This window comes from Ascaphus truei, chromosome 10 (genome assembly GCF_040206685.1).
Source record: "Ascaphus truei isolate aAscTru1 chromosome 10, aAscTru1.hap1, whole genome shotgun sequence".
In the NCBI taxonomy this organism is placed as follows: Eukaryota; Metazoa; Chordata; class Amphibia; order Anura; family Ascaphidae; genus Ascaphus; species Ascaphus truei.
The window spans coordinates 24,227,943-24,244,785 of record NC_134492.1 but is presented as its reverse complement, the minus strand read 5'-3'; the positions used below and the strand labels follow the sequence as shown (position 1 = coordinate 24,244,785).

At 43.1% G+C, this 16,843-nt stretch overlaps 1 protein-coding gene across 1 annotated transcript in view; it reads right to left on the bottom strand.

Moving 5' to 3' along the window:
- RAD54L (RAD54 like) overlaps positions 1-16,705 on the bottom strand; it is a 24,985-nt gene extending 8,280 nt beyond the window's left edge. The window contains exons 1-12 of the mRNA XM_075616235.1: positions 16,481-16,705; positions 14,568-14,648; positions 14,095-14,214; positions 9,413-9,473; positions 8,190-8,325; positions 7,856-7,925; positions 6,742-7,030; positions 5,490-5,614; positions 3,413-3,563; positions 1,529-1,655; positions 1,287-1,361; positions 500-630 (exon numbers count right to left, since the gene is read on the bottom strand). Coding sequence (XP_075472350.1) covers positions 500-630; positions 1,287-1,361; positions 1,529-1,655; positions 3,413-3,563; positions 5,490-5,614; positions 6,742-7,030; positions 7,856-7,925; positions 8,190-8,325; positions 9,413-9,473; positions 14,095-14,214; positions 14,568-14,648; positions 16,481-16,483 — 1,369 coding nt within the window. The 5' untranslated portion in view covers positions 16,484-16,705. The remainder of the gene's footprint in view (positions 1-499; positions 631-1,286; positions 1,362-1,528; positions 1,656-3,412; positions 3,564-5,489; positions 5,615-6,741; positions 7,031-7,855; positions 7,926-8,189; positions 8,326-9,412; positions 9,474-14,094; positions 14,215-14,567; positions 14,649-16,480) is intronic.
- Positions 16,706-16,843: the final 138 nt, after the last annotated feature.

Genomic DNA, 16,843 nt, shown 5'->3' with positions numbered 1-16,843 from the left:
CAAGACTAAATTTATAAGCAAGGTACAGCAAATACAAATAGCACTTCTGAACACATTCACATGTCTCAGTCTGAAACCCTGCTTGTCATCATCATCTCCTAGCATACAGTGCTTCCACTGCAGCCAGGGATTCTGGGAAATTACATGCAAATGAGCACACAGTGTCACCTTTTGCTTCAAATCCATTTTAACATGGACCCATATAAACATATGCCTGCCGAATTACACAGCTTTTCAGCACAGCCTAGGTTAAAGAAGTGCACAGCCAGTAAACCTATTCAGACCGCTGTTTCGACCTTTTGGGTCTCATCAGTGTGAGGCTGGTTATACCGGCTTTGCAATTTGAAGCTGGGGATCTGGGATAGGTTTCAACCACGCATCAAATAAGTTATGGTAGGTAAAAAAAAACAGTGAAAAAAACCTCCACCGTACAGCAAGGTAAGCACCATAAACAAGGTTCACATTACTGTACGCTGACCACGGTGTCTAAGATACTCACGGTTGCAAAGCTTTTTAAGGGACGTAATAGAGGATAATGAAGAAACGCTCATTTTCCCTTCGTTCAGCTCCTCTGCGGGCATGGCCTGTTTTAAGAACTGCTTGTAGAGTTCTGATTGCAGAGGGGTTAATCTGAAACAAAAACGACGTGACCGGATTTAGCAGCGATAACAGAAATGACGAATCACAACAAAGAAAAGACGATCTTAATTAAAACCACAGGAACAGTTTACACAGTTCGTTAAATATATGTTAGATAAACTTGCTGACCACAAACCATTTATGTTCAGTCCATATAATTGGCCTATAATGAGGTACCTTTAGTGTTACTAACTTCTTCAGAAGTCAAATTCAATTCATGAAAACCTAATTTGCACATTACGTGTACGTTTACAAATCTAACCTTTGCCAAAAAAAACACACAGGAGTATATAGTATTTGGGGGATAACATGGTTTCTTCACATAAGATATTTTGCCAACTTTTGCTAAATGTATGACTTTTGTTAAGGTTCTTAGCAAACAAAAGAATAAAAGATTCAAATAAATCTAAGTTTTTGCGTGCAAATGTTAAAGATCAAGTCTGGCGTAATATCATACATGGCCGATTGCACATTTCTGAAACTCTATTGCAATTTGCTTTGTTCCATTCTTCAATAATGAAATGCCACTTTAGGCTAATATATGTGAATATATAATACGATAAAGAACCGAAAATGGAAATCTGAAAGTATGAATGTATAAGTCCTGCTTTTCCCAACTGCATCAGGACGAGTCCGGAATACTTTACCGGCAACAAACCACCTGCTCAATTTTCACTGGCAGATACTTGGAGAGGATGTCAGAGGTTCTTCTGATCAGACACCTGGAAGTAGTAAGATAAATAGCATTCGTACAAATGTAATCACTGATCTTCACATTTAAAAGGACAAAACAGGACTACATATGGAACATAGTTATGGAGGGAAAATAAACGAATCTGGGACTCAAAATCTATACGAAATCCTTTGTTTCAACACAAATGTGACCAACCTGTTCACAACACTGATCAGTTCCTTTAGCTTTTCCTCTCCTTTCTGTCTATCAGCTGGGCTGGCATCTGCATCTCGCCCTTTTAGGATGGCAACTTCAAAACGTTTCTTAAACTCTTGGGCTGTTCCTGTGCATGGGCAGAGAGGCAGCAATTAAAAGATGAATAGATATATAAATCTCTAAGAATGAGAGTAAACAAGTGGGAGAGAAGGAGAACAAGCATCCGCTAACTGATATGGGTAGGCTCTGTGGATCTCATCCGCAGTCAATTTCTATATATCTTAGACATTGAAGTTCCCAGAATAAAAACTACAGCATAGAAGTGTATGTGAATCTCCATAAAGGACGTAGAGCCTTCAAAACGGAGTCAGATCAGTTTATCTCACAGTTTTACACTATGCAGGTATATTCTACCTGTCCCACCCAGTGCATTCACATAATTGTCCCAACCATTAACCCTTTTGCTGATAGGGTCTTGCCAAGGGATGCAGGTGCCTCTATGGCAGTAGAAGGGGTTTAAATCACATTGGCTCAGATTCGTTAGATCAGGGCTTATAACGTGATGTTACCAAAAACACATCATGTTCCCCCGAGGTTCAAGCATATCCTCAAAACTAACTACTATTCAAAAACAAATGTCCATTCTACATTTTATTATCATAGGCTTAACCTCACATTATTGTAGCTTAACATTATCTTCCAAGACAGTGACGTTTAAGTATGTCAGTGTTCGCCCGATCCAAACCCTAAAAAAAAAATCTCTGACTTAAGTTGAGAAAGAGGGGAGATAGAAATAACACCATGTTAGTTAAATCATACCTAAACTTGGTGTTACACCCATCCCAAGGTATGACATCATTAACGTTAAGTCCCTGTGTTAAATTTTACAGACTTGTTGATGTGACATTATGGTAACGACTCATTTGCATGTAATTATCACTAGCTGTGGTTATAATTAACGCAATGCTCGGCGTCCCACTGGGTGAAAAGCGCTATATAGTTATTACTATTATTTATGGGAGAAAACATGACAAACCCTATGTTATTGTCCTTTGGAGAGACCAGCGGTAAGATTCGCCTGCACACATCCTACCTCCTAGTCCTGCAGTGTTTCTCGAATTAATCTCACCGTGACGTCAAGTTAAGTTAATGTCATGTTATGTGACATAACGACGCTTGACGGATCTAGGCCATTGTGCTCTATCTGGCAAACCCTTGCAGCAGCCCAGGGGGTTTCAAGAAAGCGGTTTCATCTCCTACCTACCCTTAGGCTAAGGCCCCGGTCACGACGCTGTAACGCGCGGCCGCGCTTTTGGCGGCGCGTTCAGCCGATTCCCCGGTCTGCAGCTCACTGCAGGAGCAGAGACCGGGGGGGGGGGGGCGTGGCGGAGGAGTGATGGGGGCACGGCCATGACATCACCCGGCAGGTTCGCCCTCATTGGCTGAACTGCCGGGGGCGTGCCTAATCGCTCGACGCGAGTCCTGCTCTCAATTCTATTGAGAGCAGGAGTAGCTCTCGCGCGAGCGCTGCGGGCCCCCCCCCCCCCCTCGCAGCGGGCCCGGCGACATTGCGGGGAGGGCTCTCGTGCACGCTGTAGTAGGCAGCGGGGGCAAGGCCTTAGTGAGAAGGAGCAGCTCACTGAGTAAAGACAGTGACCCTGTAAACAACAACGAGTTTGAAGCAGGGAACCTGGTTCAGTTCCCGGTGTCAGCTCCTTGTGACCTTGGGCAAGTCACTTTATCTCCCTGTGCCTCAGGCACAAAAAAACAGATTGTAAACAGAACTGGGCAGGGACTGTGACCACACACTATACTGGAATTGTGAAGCGCTTAGAATCCCATTGGGAGAAAAGCGCAATGTGAAGTTGTTATTATTATTATTACCTAGGATGCCAGCATTGACAAAGTGCACCAGGCTGAAATACTCCAGAAGGTCATTCTGAATGGGAGTTCCAGAGATGAGGACACGGCGTGCTGTTTTTAAGCTGTTAAGAGCTTGGTACGTTTGATTCTCCGAGTTCTTTAGTCTGTGCCCCTGAAATAAATACACTTAAAATCATAAATACTTGTCTTATTTATATTAAACAACTGTACATCAATGACAAGTTGCATCATTGGGAGGAAAGAAGTACCGGTGTCTTTGCAGAGCTTCATTTAATGCTCATTTTTGGCTAGTTAACCACATTTGACTAATACAATTTTATTAGACACCTTACACTCGGGGGTGGGGGAAGACCTATGGCATTATTTCATATTCTCAGGACTCTTCTATCATGTAATGTCGGGAGCATTGCTTTTTATGACCTGGCTTTTAGAAACATACCAATTAACAGATCTTTATACAAGTGTTAAAAGACAAGAGACACTTGGCGAGGTATCTTGGGAGGCACGAGCAAAACAGTGGGATCATGTCAGTGGGCAGAGCGCTCATGGTTCCCATTTGAGAAATGCCTGGGTTTTTTTTGTTTGATTTGTAAAGCAGCAAACCGCCCAGCTTGGTTTTTACACTCACACCCGGTCTCTTATGGGCCAATCAAAAAACCATGACATCTTCATGAGATGAAATGGCAGCTTCTGATTGGGGGAACCAGGGCCATCTTCGTTTTACCTTGCGAGTACTGGCAACCGGGGTTTCTCCCGAGCTTTGAGCGCTGCTGTTCTGCTCCAGCTATCCTTACCGGAGTTGATGTCCACACTGACTATACCGTTACCTGTTTTGTACCATCATCCAGCCTAACCAGGTGGGTCCGTCTACATTGGAGACAACTTCCCAACGGTATTTATACCACACTGACTATATGAATGTTTGTGCTGTACGTGCATTTATCACCCTTATTATAACACTAAATCATTTTTGATACTACACCATGAGAGTTTGCACTTTTCTCCATTTATTCTAGATTTGAAATACTGTAGGTGCTCACACCAGGTAAAAACAAACCAGAGACACTAAAATGTACCACGCTTCTTCAAAACTAAGGGATGAGTCTGGACTCCAACACACCGCCACCTTTATTTTAGATTATCTGTGGTGGGGCAGGCACTTAAATCAGCATTACCGAATCCTCCAGCATTAATGGGATGAAGGACTTGTCCCTCTAAAAAAATATTTTGCCACTAAAAGGCAGCATTTTACATACCATTAATTCCTGATCCCCTTAATAAATAATCCTACATTGATGTGAATATTTTTTATTTCCATCTCAGATACTTGATCCGCAGGACATGTAATGAAAGAAAACTAATCGGAGTGTCTTTACCTAGGATTAGGGCTTTGAGCAGTAGGATGAAGCAGGGAGGTGAAAATAATGGGAAGAACCAACCCACCACAATCACTAACGCCCATATTGGATTTTGTGTTATATCCCATGGAACAATTTAATGATTTTTTTTATTGACGACCTGGCAAGCGCTGGGAAATTTTCCATCGTCTGTCTTTCCTGCTTTGGGCTCCAGAGGTGATCCTGGCCTTCCTATGTGCATCCCACGATTATAGTACTTTTTTGGGGGCTAAAACAGGAGTGCCCCAGATAGATTTTTGTTCTACAATTACTAAATGTAAATAAATGACTGTGTCTGTACTCCAGCACAAACCCTCCTTTTCCCGCCTGCTTCTAACCCTGTTGATACCCTCAGCTGTTAAATTAAATTAGCCTGGGAATTCTAACTACGGATGCATACACCGGTCATGTATCATTACCTACATTCCATTTCCCAGAGATACCGAGCCCTAGTAAGCGGGATTCCAGGGATGGATTCAAATATCCACTAGACATTCAGTTTATTAGATCCAGAGACCGAGCCCGTTAGCACATTATAAACAAGAATCCAGTTTGCCTCCCTATTCCATGCAATGCTTTTGCATAGTAACTGTCAGTTAGCAATCCAGAGTCAGGACACCTACAAGAGATGATGGTAAGAGCCCCAGTATAATAGTAATCGTGCCAGAATCCATGCTCACCTCATCACATATGACCAGTCCCACGCTGCCCTTGTGCAGTACCGCAGCGTGCAGGCGGAACGTCTCATAGGAAATGACTAGGATTGGAGAGGGGACCCGCACACCGTGCTGGTTCATAAAGCCAGCTGCATGAAGAAGAACAATATATAAATATCCCACCATGAGCCTGAACAATCGTGCTTGAAATACGTTGCTACCACCTTTCCTGCATGAGGGTTAGATGAGCCGACACCTTTTGTATCAATACCCTGGAAGTTTGGCGCACACAGCATCATGCACAAATGCACCGAGCCTGGAGGAGTCCGGCCACGGCCACTTCAGCCGGTGTACACTTGTGTTACTACTTGTAATGTGGTTTCTTCAGGCAGATATACTGTTAATATTTTGCATTTCTATTTACAAAATGATAGTATTTCTGATTGGGACTGTGGCAAAGGGGAAACGCTGCAGGGACCGTTAACTGTCCCAAATTTAGGAGGATTGTCCAGCATTTGTAGGGGATGTTCCAACTCATGTTGGCTGGGGCAGCAAAATGTCCCAAATTTAGAGATAGCTTGTTCTGTGCTTTTTGATGGAGCTTAAACAATTGGGCCTGTGTGGACTGGAGGTTCACAGAGAAACGAGAGGGGAAATAAAAAAAAATTGGGCGGCAGGTCACCAGGACAGCTCTATCAAGAGGTTACAAATTGAGGATTTCTGGAAAATGGTAATCTAGAAACCCTGTTCCACTGTAAGCACCGGTCACTTGCTGCTCCACGGCGGCATAGTCAGTGCCCGTCGACCGCCTCCCTCTCCTAAGGGAGACTATGCCCAGGGAAGGACCGCGGGCCATTAAGTCACTGAGTTGGGGCAGGGGAGGACCTGGCAGGATATCGCATCAGCAACCCAATATAGTGAGGGGTGGAAGGTAGTATTTGGACATCCAAGGCGGCCCAAACAACTCTCCTCCATTTTGATAGGACAAAAAAAAAAAAGGACTGGCGTCAACAGGTGGCGGCTTCCTAGGACGGTTACTTCTCGTCTTTTCTCTGCCAGGAGAGGTACCCATAAGGTTATTGCTACCCAGTGGGGCGCAGAGGAAATATATATTATTTTAACTTATTTTGAACAGTGGGATGTCCTTAAGCAGGATTAGTCTTGTGGGGCTGTATATACACAGAAACAAAGGCAGCTTGAAGTACAGAACCGTCTCACTTTACTTACAAACGGTGAGAAATATTTGAGACAGCAATTTTCCCCCTCCTTTGCCTACCTAGTTTCCGGTCTATCTCTTCCTTAGAGCCCCCATCGATGGCCAAAGGCTGTATTCTCCCTCCCAGCCATTTGCCAACTTCGTTATACCAGTTTTTCACCAGACTGGAAGGACAGACCACGACAGCCTTCTCGATTTCAGGTTTGGCATCCGGGCTTTGCCGGAGTAAGGTCCATATCAGGGTGATGCACTGTAGGGTCTTTCCCAATCCCATCTCATCAGCCATGATGCAGCCATGACTCTCAGGGATACGTCTTCCCGTTACACACTCCCAAAGGAATTTTACGCCCTGCGAGTGGAAAAGTCACATAATAAAAAAACACATAAAAGACCAAAAACTCCATTGCCATCAAAATAGGATGGAGGGAGAAGACCGACAACAAGGGTCGAAAGTTGGAGGTCTGAAAGCCACTTTTAGCTAATTTCCACATATTTGACGCATTAACGCAACCCATGAGTTCCCACAGAGCTGGACGTCGAAGCCTCATGGAGCACCAGACAGTGCATCTCATCATCAGCAATTCCACAATGATGGGAAGCAGCTGGCAGTAAAAACCTACACTAAACTTTCAAGCACTACTGTGATTATTTGGACCTGTTCTTATAGGACGGTCAGTATGGCATTTACCAACTACAGCTCAACCCCGTTATAACCCGATCCGTTACAACGCGAATCCGCTTATAACGCGATGTGATTCTTTGGACCCCAAGCAGTGTTATAAGGGCGTTGAGCTGTATAATTATGTTTGGACTTGTTCTTATAGGACGGTCAGTATGGTATGTATCAACAGCTAAAAAATATTTTGCACATCTGGAACAGTATTTCTTAGCACCCGGCCAGGCCAGGTTTCAGCGGTAACCAGCTAATACCAGTCCCATGTACTAGAAGTGTGCACATGTGCATTGAGTATTCCTAAAACATGGTCTTGTGAGGAGAGGCTTGAAAATAAAACATTTATCTGAAAGAAAAAGACTACAAAAATGTACGTATTACTAGCAGTTTTGATGCCACTTGCTAAACAAACACAGAAAGGTCAGGATTTAAACTAATTAGAACAAATATCACCCAACTGTAAAAACTGCTTCCCTACAGGCACAAAATAAAATTACTTACTTCTCGCTGATGCGGTCTCAAAACTTTCTCCAAAACTGGATCGACCACAACATGGACCGGAACTTTCTCCCTGTGAAAAGAGTAGCACAAAATAATTAGTATCATCAAACGGTCCCCAGCTCTGACAATCTAATTGTTCATCAAGGCAAGAACGGCAATAGCATCCCAGCAACAGCAAGAGGACGGGGGGGGGGGGACTTATCTGATCTGTGGACCCCCAGGTTCCAGAGCTGCTAAGGTTTTCCCCCCACTAGGCCAGAATAATTGCCCGATGGACACAAAATGGTCGCCGGGTCATGGAGAGGCCATTGCAGCTTTGGAAACCCCAACCTACTTGTCTACTTTGAGTTGATCGTGTGCACTCAGCAGCGGAGGCTCATAAAGAACCAATGCACCATCTTCAAAGGGATCGTGGAGCGCCCGCCTGACGCCAGCTTTCTTTATACCCAGAGCCCGCAGTCCCAGGCCTCCTGAAACAGTAACAGAGGCGTATGTGGCAGACTTTAGAGACACAGCATATAGATTAGGGGTGGGCAACGCCAGTCCTCAAGGGCCTTCAACAGGTCATATTTTAAGGATATCCCCGATACAGCGCAGGTGGCTCAGGCATGAGTAATGAGTGAGCCTCCTGTGCTGAAGCAGGGATAGCATGAAAACCTGACCTGTTGGCCGCCCTTGAGGACGGGAATTGCCCACCCCTGGCTTACAATCTAAGTTTTTAGGACTAGCCGAAGTTAGGTATCTGCACTGCAAATTGTCACATTGCATTTGTGTCTATACATCCATAAGCACTGCTACTTTTCTAAAGGTATATGGACAGTGCACCTCCTCCCAGTATAGATTTACTAGATTACATCGGCTAAGCCTGTTGACAGGTGAACACCTGATTGTGTGGTAAGGAACACAGGGAAACAGGTTATATATACACAATTGCTTAATGTTTTAGTTAACAATTAGTTTATAAAGGGCTCTAAAAAGACACTTGACACCAACAGATTTTAACCCTGTTGCTCCAGGCTAAATTTAAAAATGGAGGCGATCTCTATGGTTTGGATGGTGCTGTAGGTAAATATACTAGAATACACAATTCAAGAAGAAACAAAAGACCCCAGTAAGCACTTCAGAATGCCCCCAATGTTTGTTCTACAACTACAGAATAAAGCGGTTTAAACCAAACTTTGACATCACCATTACAATTTTATTAGCAAAAATATTCCCCATTAAACCAATTTAACCCCTTTAAAAACTTCACAATCCATTCCACATTTTACTCTACCTCTCTAATTTGTTACAAACTGCTATATTTAAATATACAGTATATAAATATAGCCTTGTGCACAAATTATTGCTAACACTATTGTAATGGTGATGTCACAGTTTGGTTTAAACAGCTTTATTCCGTACCCAGTTGTAGAACAGACATTGGGGGCATTCTGATGTTTCTTCTTGGGTTGTGTATTCATTTAAAAGGCAATCTCCTAGAGTTGCACAATTTATTTTTATTTTTCATTCATACATATTTATTATTGAAGTTTTAAAATCTGAAAGCATTTTTACCTGTGTAGTTTGGAATCGGTATTTTAAAAGGCTTTGACAATATGCTTCGGATAAAAGCCTCCTAAAAAAGCAGACATACAAAAATACATTTACAATGACGTATATGTCAGAAAGGATATACAGGTTACAATTTTTTTTAAATATGTAAAGAAATAAAGTTCTTGCCATTTCAAATTTTTAGCGAGCAGTGTTTATTTGGTTAATTAAGGTTAAGTCAGAAGAAAGTTAAAGATAACAGGTATAACAATAATAAAAATAAACAATGTCAGCACTGATGCGGAAGAAAACTAAATTGGAACAAAGTTGTTATACCCTTTAACACCCCTCCCTTGTCCCCAAATTATATATAGAAGTATAAAAACAGCAGGGCTCACGGATTTAGCATGAAGAATATTTTAATCTAGCCAAGGAAACCAACGTTTTATCAAGGCGACCCTGATAAAGACTGCATTGCAGGCGAAACGATGGTTTCCTTGGCTGGATTAAAATATTCTTCATGCTAAATCCGTGAGCCCTGCTGTTCTTATACTCCATGACTTTTGGGATTCGCAGGACTTTCCCTACTTCTAGGTGCACCGACATTTTCGGGTTTTGTGACCTTTAGGACGTGTGCCTGCAGAATTCCCCTTCTGGTCCCAAATTATATATAACAGACAGTACGATGAAGACACCACCTAAATGGTTGAAGACTTCTTGCACTTCCAACCAGCGCTAAAGGTTTCTGTGTAGTAGAAGCGTGAGGCAACAAGGTAGGTAGCTACTCGCCAATTAAACTTGTTTATTCTTATTAATCGACTTTTCAGCTCTAAATGGGCACATGCCAGGAAGGCGCGCCAAAAGGTTTCCTCAAAATAACATATCCACCAAACACGTAATGAATATGTATGAGATATGTGGATCACTAATCAGATGTGTCTCTCATAACACTATATACATTTTGCCCACATACGATTATTGGCTCGTCCATTCCTCTCCAACCCCACACCTCCCCTCTGCATTAGTTCTCTGCCCTACAGCCCATCACATACATATTCATTGTGCTTGATTATGGTTTTTGGTGGTTATGACATCACGTTAGGGTTGCGTTTACCATTCGACGGGGCAACCCTGAGGTCTGTGTGTATTTATCGCTCCACTACGGCCCTGTTTTAACTCGTCTCGCGTTAATCGGTGCGTGCCTGACTCACTGAGACATATAATTATTTTTTTGTAGATGGAAGGGATAAGAGATTAGACATTAAGGCTACATGACTGCTTCACATGTGTGCCCAATAAAAGGTAAACTGTGAAACTCTCTTTACTAACATTGTGCTTTTCTTTGCTAGTTATAAACTCAGCATCCTTGCTTATTATCAACTGAATAAAATGTAAAACAGTGGGGGTGAGCTTGGAGCACAGGATAGAAACAGATACGATATTTCCTGTGCTAGATGCAGTGAAACAGCTGGATGGAAATGGCACATTACGGGTGGCCAGGAGCTATTCCACATAAACCAGATGGTGTCAATCTACAAACTGTGCCCAGCTATGAAGGAAGAACGTACCAGTGATTATCTGCTTTAGATTTTGATTTGGGCTTATAATAGCATTACATTACCAAAATGTTAAGGGCATGCCTTAATTAAGAGAGTACAGAGAGTGATTTTATTTGACCATATCCGCACAGGCTGTTACGGGTGTAGAGATGCTCCCTTATTAACATTTGTCGCTTTACAACCTTGTTACTAAAAAATAACCAGCCGTTTAAATATCAAGAAGAATGACATTTTAAATGGTCTAACAAAAATTACAAAGTCATAGATTTTAAACTTAAGGAAGGGATGGTGCAAGTGCAAAAATAAAAAATATTATCCAAATATATACACAATACAGTGAAATAAAACACAGGTGTAATCAGCTGCATCTAATAGCCTATGACAGGGGTGCGCAAACCCTTCTCCCTGCGCCCCCCCTGCTCAGCTCCAGCGTCAAATGCCATGGCAACGCAACTCCGCGGCCTCATTTGACGCGTCACTGGAAAGTTAAGGTAGACTAAAGTCCCGCTGGAGGCTGCTGCACGCGCGCCTGGCGTTACGTGCACAGATGACAACCGCGATCTGCGGTCTGTTAGCAGCGATCGGAGGCGCGGGGGCGTGGCCTTAACAGGGCGGGTGGATGCAGCCATTTACTTGCTAGGCTGCCATTGGTTCTAGGGTTTGTAAGCAAAGATCACTGATGTCTGGTGAGGACTGCATTGCAGCTGCAATATCCTGCTTGTATATTATTACTGCCGTTACAAAACATTTATCTGTGTGTAACATGGACTGTATAAGTTTACCAGGTGGAAAGTGCAAATAGCTGTGGAGGCAAATGCAACTTGGAAGGCGTGTCACTCTTAATATAACCATCCGACCCATTGGCCGTTACCAAGTGTGTCCTTTTCTTTCTTTTGCATCCTCTGCAAACTACAGCGATGCCCTTTGTAGATTTCCAAGCAGGTTGTGTGAAAGATGGGGGAAGGCAACACTTAACTCATTCACTTGCAGGAGGAAGTGAAGATATAGATATATAGAGAGAGATTTATAAATAGAGATAGATATATCTATATATCTCTATATATATTATAATTCCCCGTGGCAAAGCTAATTTCCCTTTCTGTACTATTAAATGAGAGGAAAGGGGATTACCCTGTCAGGATGCGGATCTGATCGGAATGGGTCTACCATAGGTGGATTTATAGTGGTTGAGACAAAGCCCATTCACCCAAATGTATTTAAGTATGCAGTAGCAGTGCACGGAAAGGGGGTTAATAGTGTAATTAAGCCCTTCACTGTCCGAGGGGAGAGGAAAGTGTCAAGACGAAAACAGCCAGGTCTATTTAAGCAAAAGAAGAGCCACTTGAAGTAAAAATGAATGTAATGAAAATATAGCATAGAGAAAGGGATTTGGCTCCGGCGATCTCCCTTCGATTGGCTCACAGCTCACCATGTGACGCGTCGCCGCACGGAAACACAATCATGTTGTATCCCTGCTGGCTGATGCACCATAGCACGGAGAGGGGACAACAAGCAAGGAGACACCGGGGACAGGTAGAAAGGAGGAGGGGGACTGGTGAGAGGCGCCTGTGCCGCCGTCAACAGCAGTGGGGACCCAGCCTAAGTAAAGGCTCGCGCGACCCCCTGCATTTAAATGCCTTCAGGGCAGCGCGGGGCCTATGTAACCGCCCGCCCACCCAGAAAGTCACGCCCCCCCCAATTTGCGCACCCCTGGGCTTTAATAAAGTCCCATAGAATAATCAGATGCTGAAATCTTATCTTTGATGAAAGAAGTGGTTCCGATTTTGAGATAAAGCCAGGTCTCAGGCGTGTGCTGCTCTCCGTGGGATGTTTTCCGCTCCTCCTTTAGTACGTTAGGAAAGAAAAAAAAAAAGAAAGCACACAAAACACCCATAGAAAAGTATAGTTTTAATAAAAAAATACTTAAAAAAGCATATGTTTTACACTCACACGGTGTCCATAAATTAAAGCCTTCACACTTTTAAGGGGACGTGTGGCGCCCACTTGGAGGATCCTGTAAGGAACCTATGGTATCCGGATCCTTGTGTTTGTCTGGCGCTGTATGCTCCGTCGATGCAGATGGGGCAGGCGCTGCCGTGACGTCACCTGCTATGCGATCGATCTCCGCAGCAATTTTTAGACAGCCAGAGGGACCAGGACTTCACCTCAGGAATTGGACTATCAACCAGACTTCGGGGGACACTGCCAGACGTACGCGTTTTGTGAAATCATTCACTTCATCAGGGGATGAAGGTTCCCCTTAAAAGTGTGAAGGCTTTAATTTATGGACACCATGTGAGTGTAAAACCATATGCTCTTATGTATTTTTTTTTATTAAAACTGTACTTTTCTACGGGTGTTTTGTGCTCTCTTTTTTCTTTTCCAACAGATTTTAAACTGCCTTTTAACAATACAATATGCACAGATATTTTAGATATTAAATTACTTAATAGATTAGTTTTAGGTTGTGATACCTACAGAGTTCTTCATAGATAAAATTATAGTGTACAGAGCTTTTGAAACTTATAGGGTTTTTCTTTAAGTGTATTGAAAATTAAATCTATGAGGTTTTCGAAAGCTCTGCCCACTGATTTTATCTATGAAGAACTAGGATGTTGGTTCACTAAAAGGTATCCTAGGGCCGCGAGTATAGTGCCCGCGATGGGCGACAGGTGACGTCACCTGTCGCCGCTAACGAAAGTTATATTTCGCTTTGCGGGCTCACATGAGGCGACAGCCCTGGAAAAATCAAATATTGCCAGCTTCCGAATTTGGCGACGCCGCTCCGTCGCGCTTACTATCAGCGCACGCGGCGGCAGCAATGTATTTGTTTTTGGTCGACGTCGCCCGTCATGGGCACTATACGCACCGCCTTACAATTAAGCTGCTTCCCCCCACCCACGACCAAAAAGGCTACATCTATTAATAATAATACAGCATACAATAATAATTGCATGTTAACATTTGATAGCGCTTTTGAATACTCAGATCTATTATTTCTGCTTATGACTTAAAGCCCTTAGTATTATTTGAAGTGACACCCCTGTGACCTTCAATTAGCATAGGAAGCCAACAGAACCGGGAATAATAATAAAATAAAAAAAATCACAATACAATTCCATGTTCAAAAATAAGCATTTTACTTACATGTTGTCTGCTATCAAGACACGCCGGTCGATTTGTCAGTTGTGCCAAAGGTTTCCGAAAAGGTGAAATCAAACTCTCTCGACTGTTCTTTTCATTGCCAGAACGTTTCCTTTTAGGAACCTAAAATGTCAGGGGGAAGACAAAAAAATTAATTATAATCTTATACAGTGGTTGACAAATCACCAAAAAATCTACTCGCCACCTAGTACCAAACGTGTGCTGCTTGGGCCAATATTTACTCGCCCGGGGGTTAAATCCACTCGCCCGGGGCGAGCAAATGTATAGGTTTGTCGAACACTGATCTTATATATAAGGAAGCGTTAACAGTGTCAAGACTGACTAAGCTATCGCTTGAATATGGTTATAATTTCTTAATATATTACTTAACCGTTATACTTTCTGGGGTCATAATACCCCAATCATCTATTCAACCTGATGAATTTGCAGCAATTTATTTTCACACAATTACTCACCGCGTCTTCATGCCATTCCTCGTCACCAGAGGAGTCTCCCTGCTTTCTCTTTGCCAACTGACTGGGAGCCAGACTCCTCCTCTAATGGAAATGGGAAGAAAGAAGTGTCACAGGACGAGTTTATATGTGCATTGTAACCTCAACTAAAAATCAGCATACAGATATACAAAATAATAATGTAGAGAACTTCAGCTAAAAAGATAGGTCTACGTAGACACGCAGACTAAACAGATTGTAATAAAATAAGCTCTGCTTAGAGATCGAAAACAAGGCACAGTTCTGGACTTTGCAAACAGACAACCACCAATCCCTCTCCTTTATATACACTAATACCATAGGAAAGGACTCTTTAGGCATTATATTTAATGCGTTTGGGGAAGCGCAGGGCCTCTGTAACAGCCGCACCCCCTGCTCCCCAGAAAATCTCTGCGCACCCCTGGGCTAGAGAACAAGTGTGACTATCACTTAGATTGTAAGCTCTTCAGGGCAAGGGATACCTTTGCCATTGTAATGTTACCGTTGCACTTATTGTATTATAATTCCCTCTATTGTCTCTCTTGTAAAGCGCTGCATACATTGTTGCCGTTATATAAATACAATTTTACATACATAATACATAACACATATGCATTTCAGGCAGCGTGATGCTATTAACATAAAAGGTTTTTTAGCTTCGATTTTCTCCAAGCAGTTGGGGTCAGTTAGACACGTATAGCTACTCAAAAGTATTATACAATGCTCCATATTCATTTTCAGGCGAGAACAAATTGTACCATCAAGCACACAAGGTGTCTTTAACTATTTAAATCCCTCTCCTGGCTTCCGATCAAATCCCGCATCTCACACTCCATTCTTCTCCTCACTTTTAAAGCTTTACATTCTTCTGCCCCTCCTTACATCTCATCCCTAATTTCTCGTTATGCACCATCCAGACTCTTGCGTTCTTCTCAAGGATGTCTTCTTTCTACCCCTTTTGTATCTAAAGCCCTCTCCCGCCTTAAACCTTTTTCACTGACTGCCCCACACCTCTGGAATGCCCTTCCCCTCAGTACCCGACTAGCACCCTCTCTATCCAACTTTAAGACCCACCTTAAGACACACTTGCTTAAAGCATATGAATAGCACTGTGGATATTCTGAACACATGATACATAAGCTTGGCCCCCTGCAGACGCACTTACCAGAACTCCCTCCTACTGTCTCTGTACGTTCTACCTACCAACTAGACTGTAAGCTCCTCGGGGCAGGGACTCCTCTTCCGAAATGGTACTTTTATGTCTAAAGCACTTATTCCCATGATCTGTTATTTATATTATCTGTTATTTATTTGATTACCACATGTATTACTACTGTGAAGCGCTATGTACATTAATGGCGCTATATAAATAAAGACATACAATACAATTTTAGTGCTTCAGTGGTCTTAACATGCTCAATGGGATTCACTGTGTGGTTCAATGTAGGGCATCACTCCCTGATGCAGCGTTAGTGGCTATTAAGATACAGGTGGTGGGAGCAACTCTTTGATAAAGCGCAAATACTGCGCGAAACACGTTAGAGGGGGTTTGTTCCCTTGCTGTGCCTTTTAATGTACCAATAAACATTTTTTGTACAGGAGTATAGCAGCCCAGTCTTATTTACCCTCGGAGCAGTTGCACCGCCTACCGCCTTTTCCACTTAGTGGCTATTGAGTTGATTGGCAGTTAATGCCAGATTGGGGTGCAGTTTCCCACATCTGAACTGAGTGAATCTCGCCCATCATATTTTCCATTTTTTTGGAGCTCTGAGGGACCAAGGCACCATGTTCGTTTTCATTTGGAGGAGGTTAGTAGTGAAAGGTATTTCTTATTTTTTTTCTCCCTAAACCAGAACTTTACAGTTAAATATCATGCACAAAACATGGGCAGTGCTCACCATGATTACTCAGTCCTCTCTGTATTAGTATTAACATGTCTCTATTGCACAAGCTACTCTTCTTTGTGCCCTATCTCAGTCGCCTTATTTCCTGCAGTCTCGGCTCTGGTTTAATCAGACCTTCCAGTATACATCACCCCATTCTCCGCACAGACCCCCACATTCAACTATCCCGGGCATAGCCGCACAGAGGCCCTGGGAAATGGGGGGGTTACCTATCCCCGCGTGTCGCGGTGCTTGCTGGGAGATGTAGTCCTCCAGGTGCTATAGGAGCTGACGCAGCCAGTCCGCGCTGTGCAGGCTGGACTACAACTCCCAGAAATGCCTTGCGGCTCAGAACCTATGGGTTTTTTCTCCACCGCC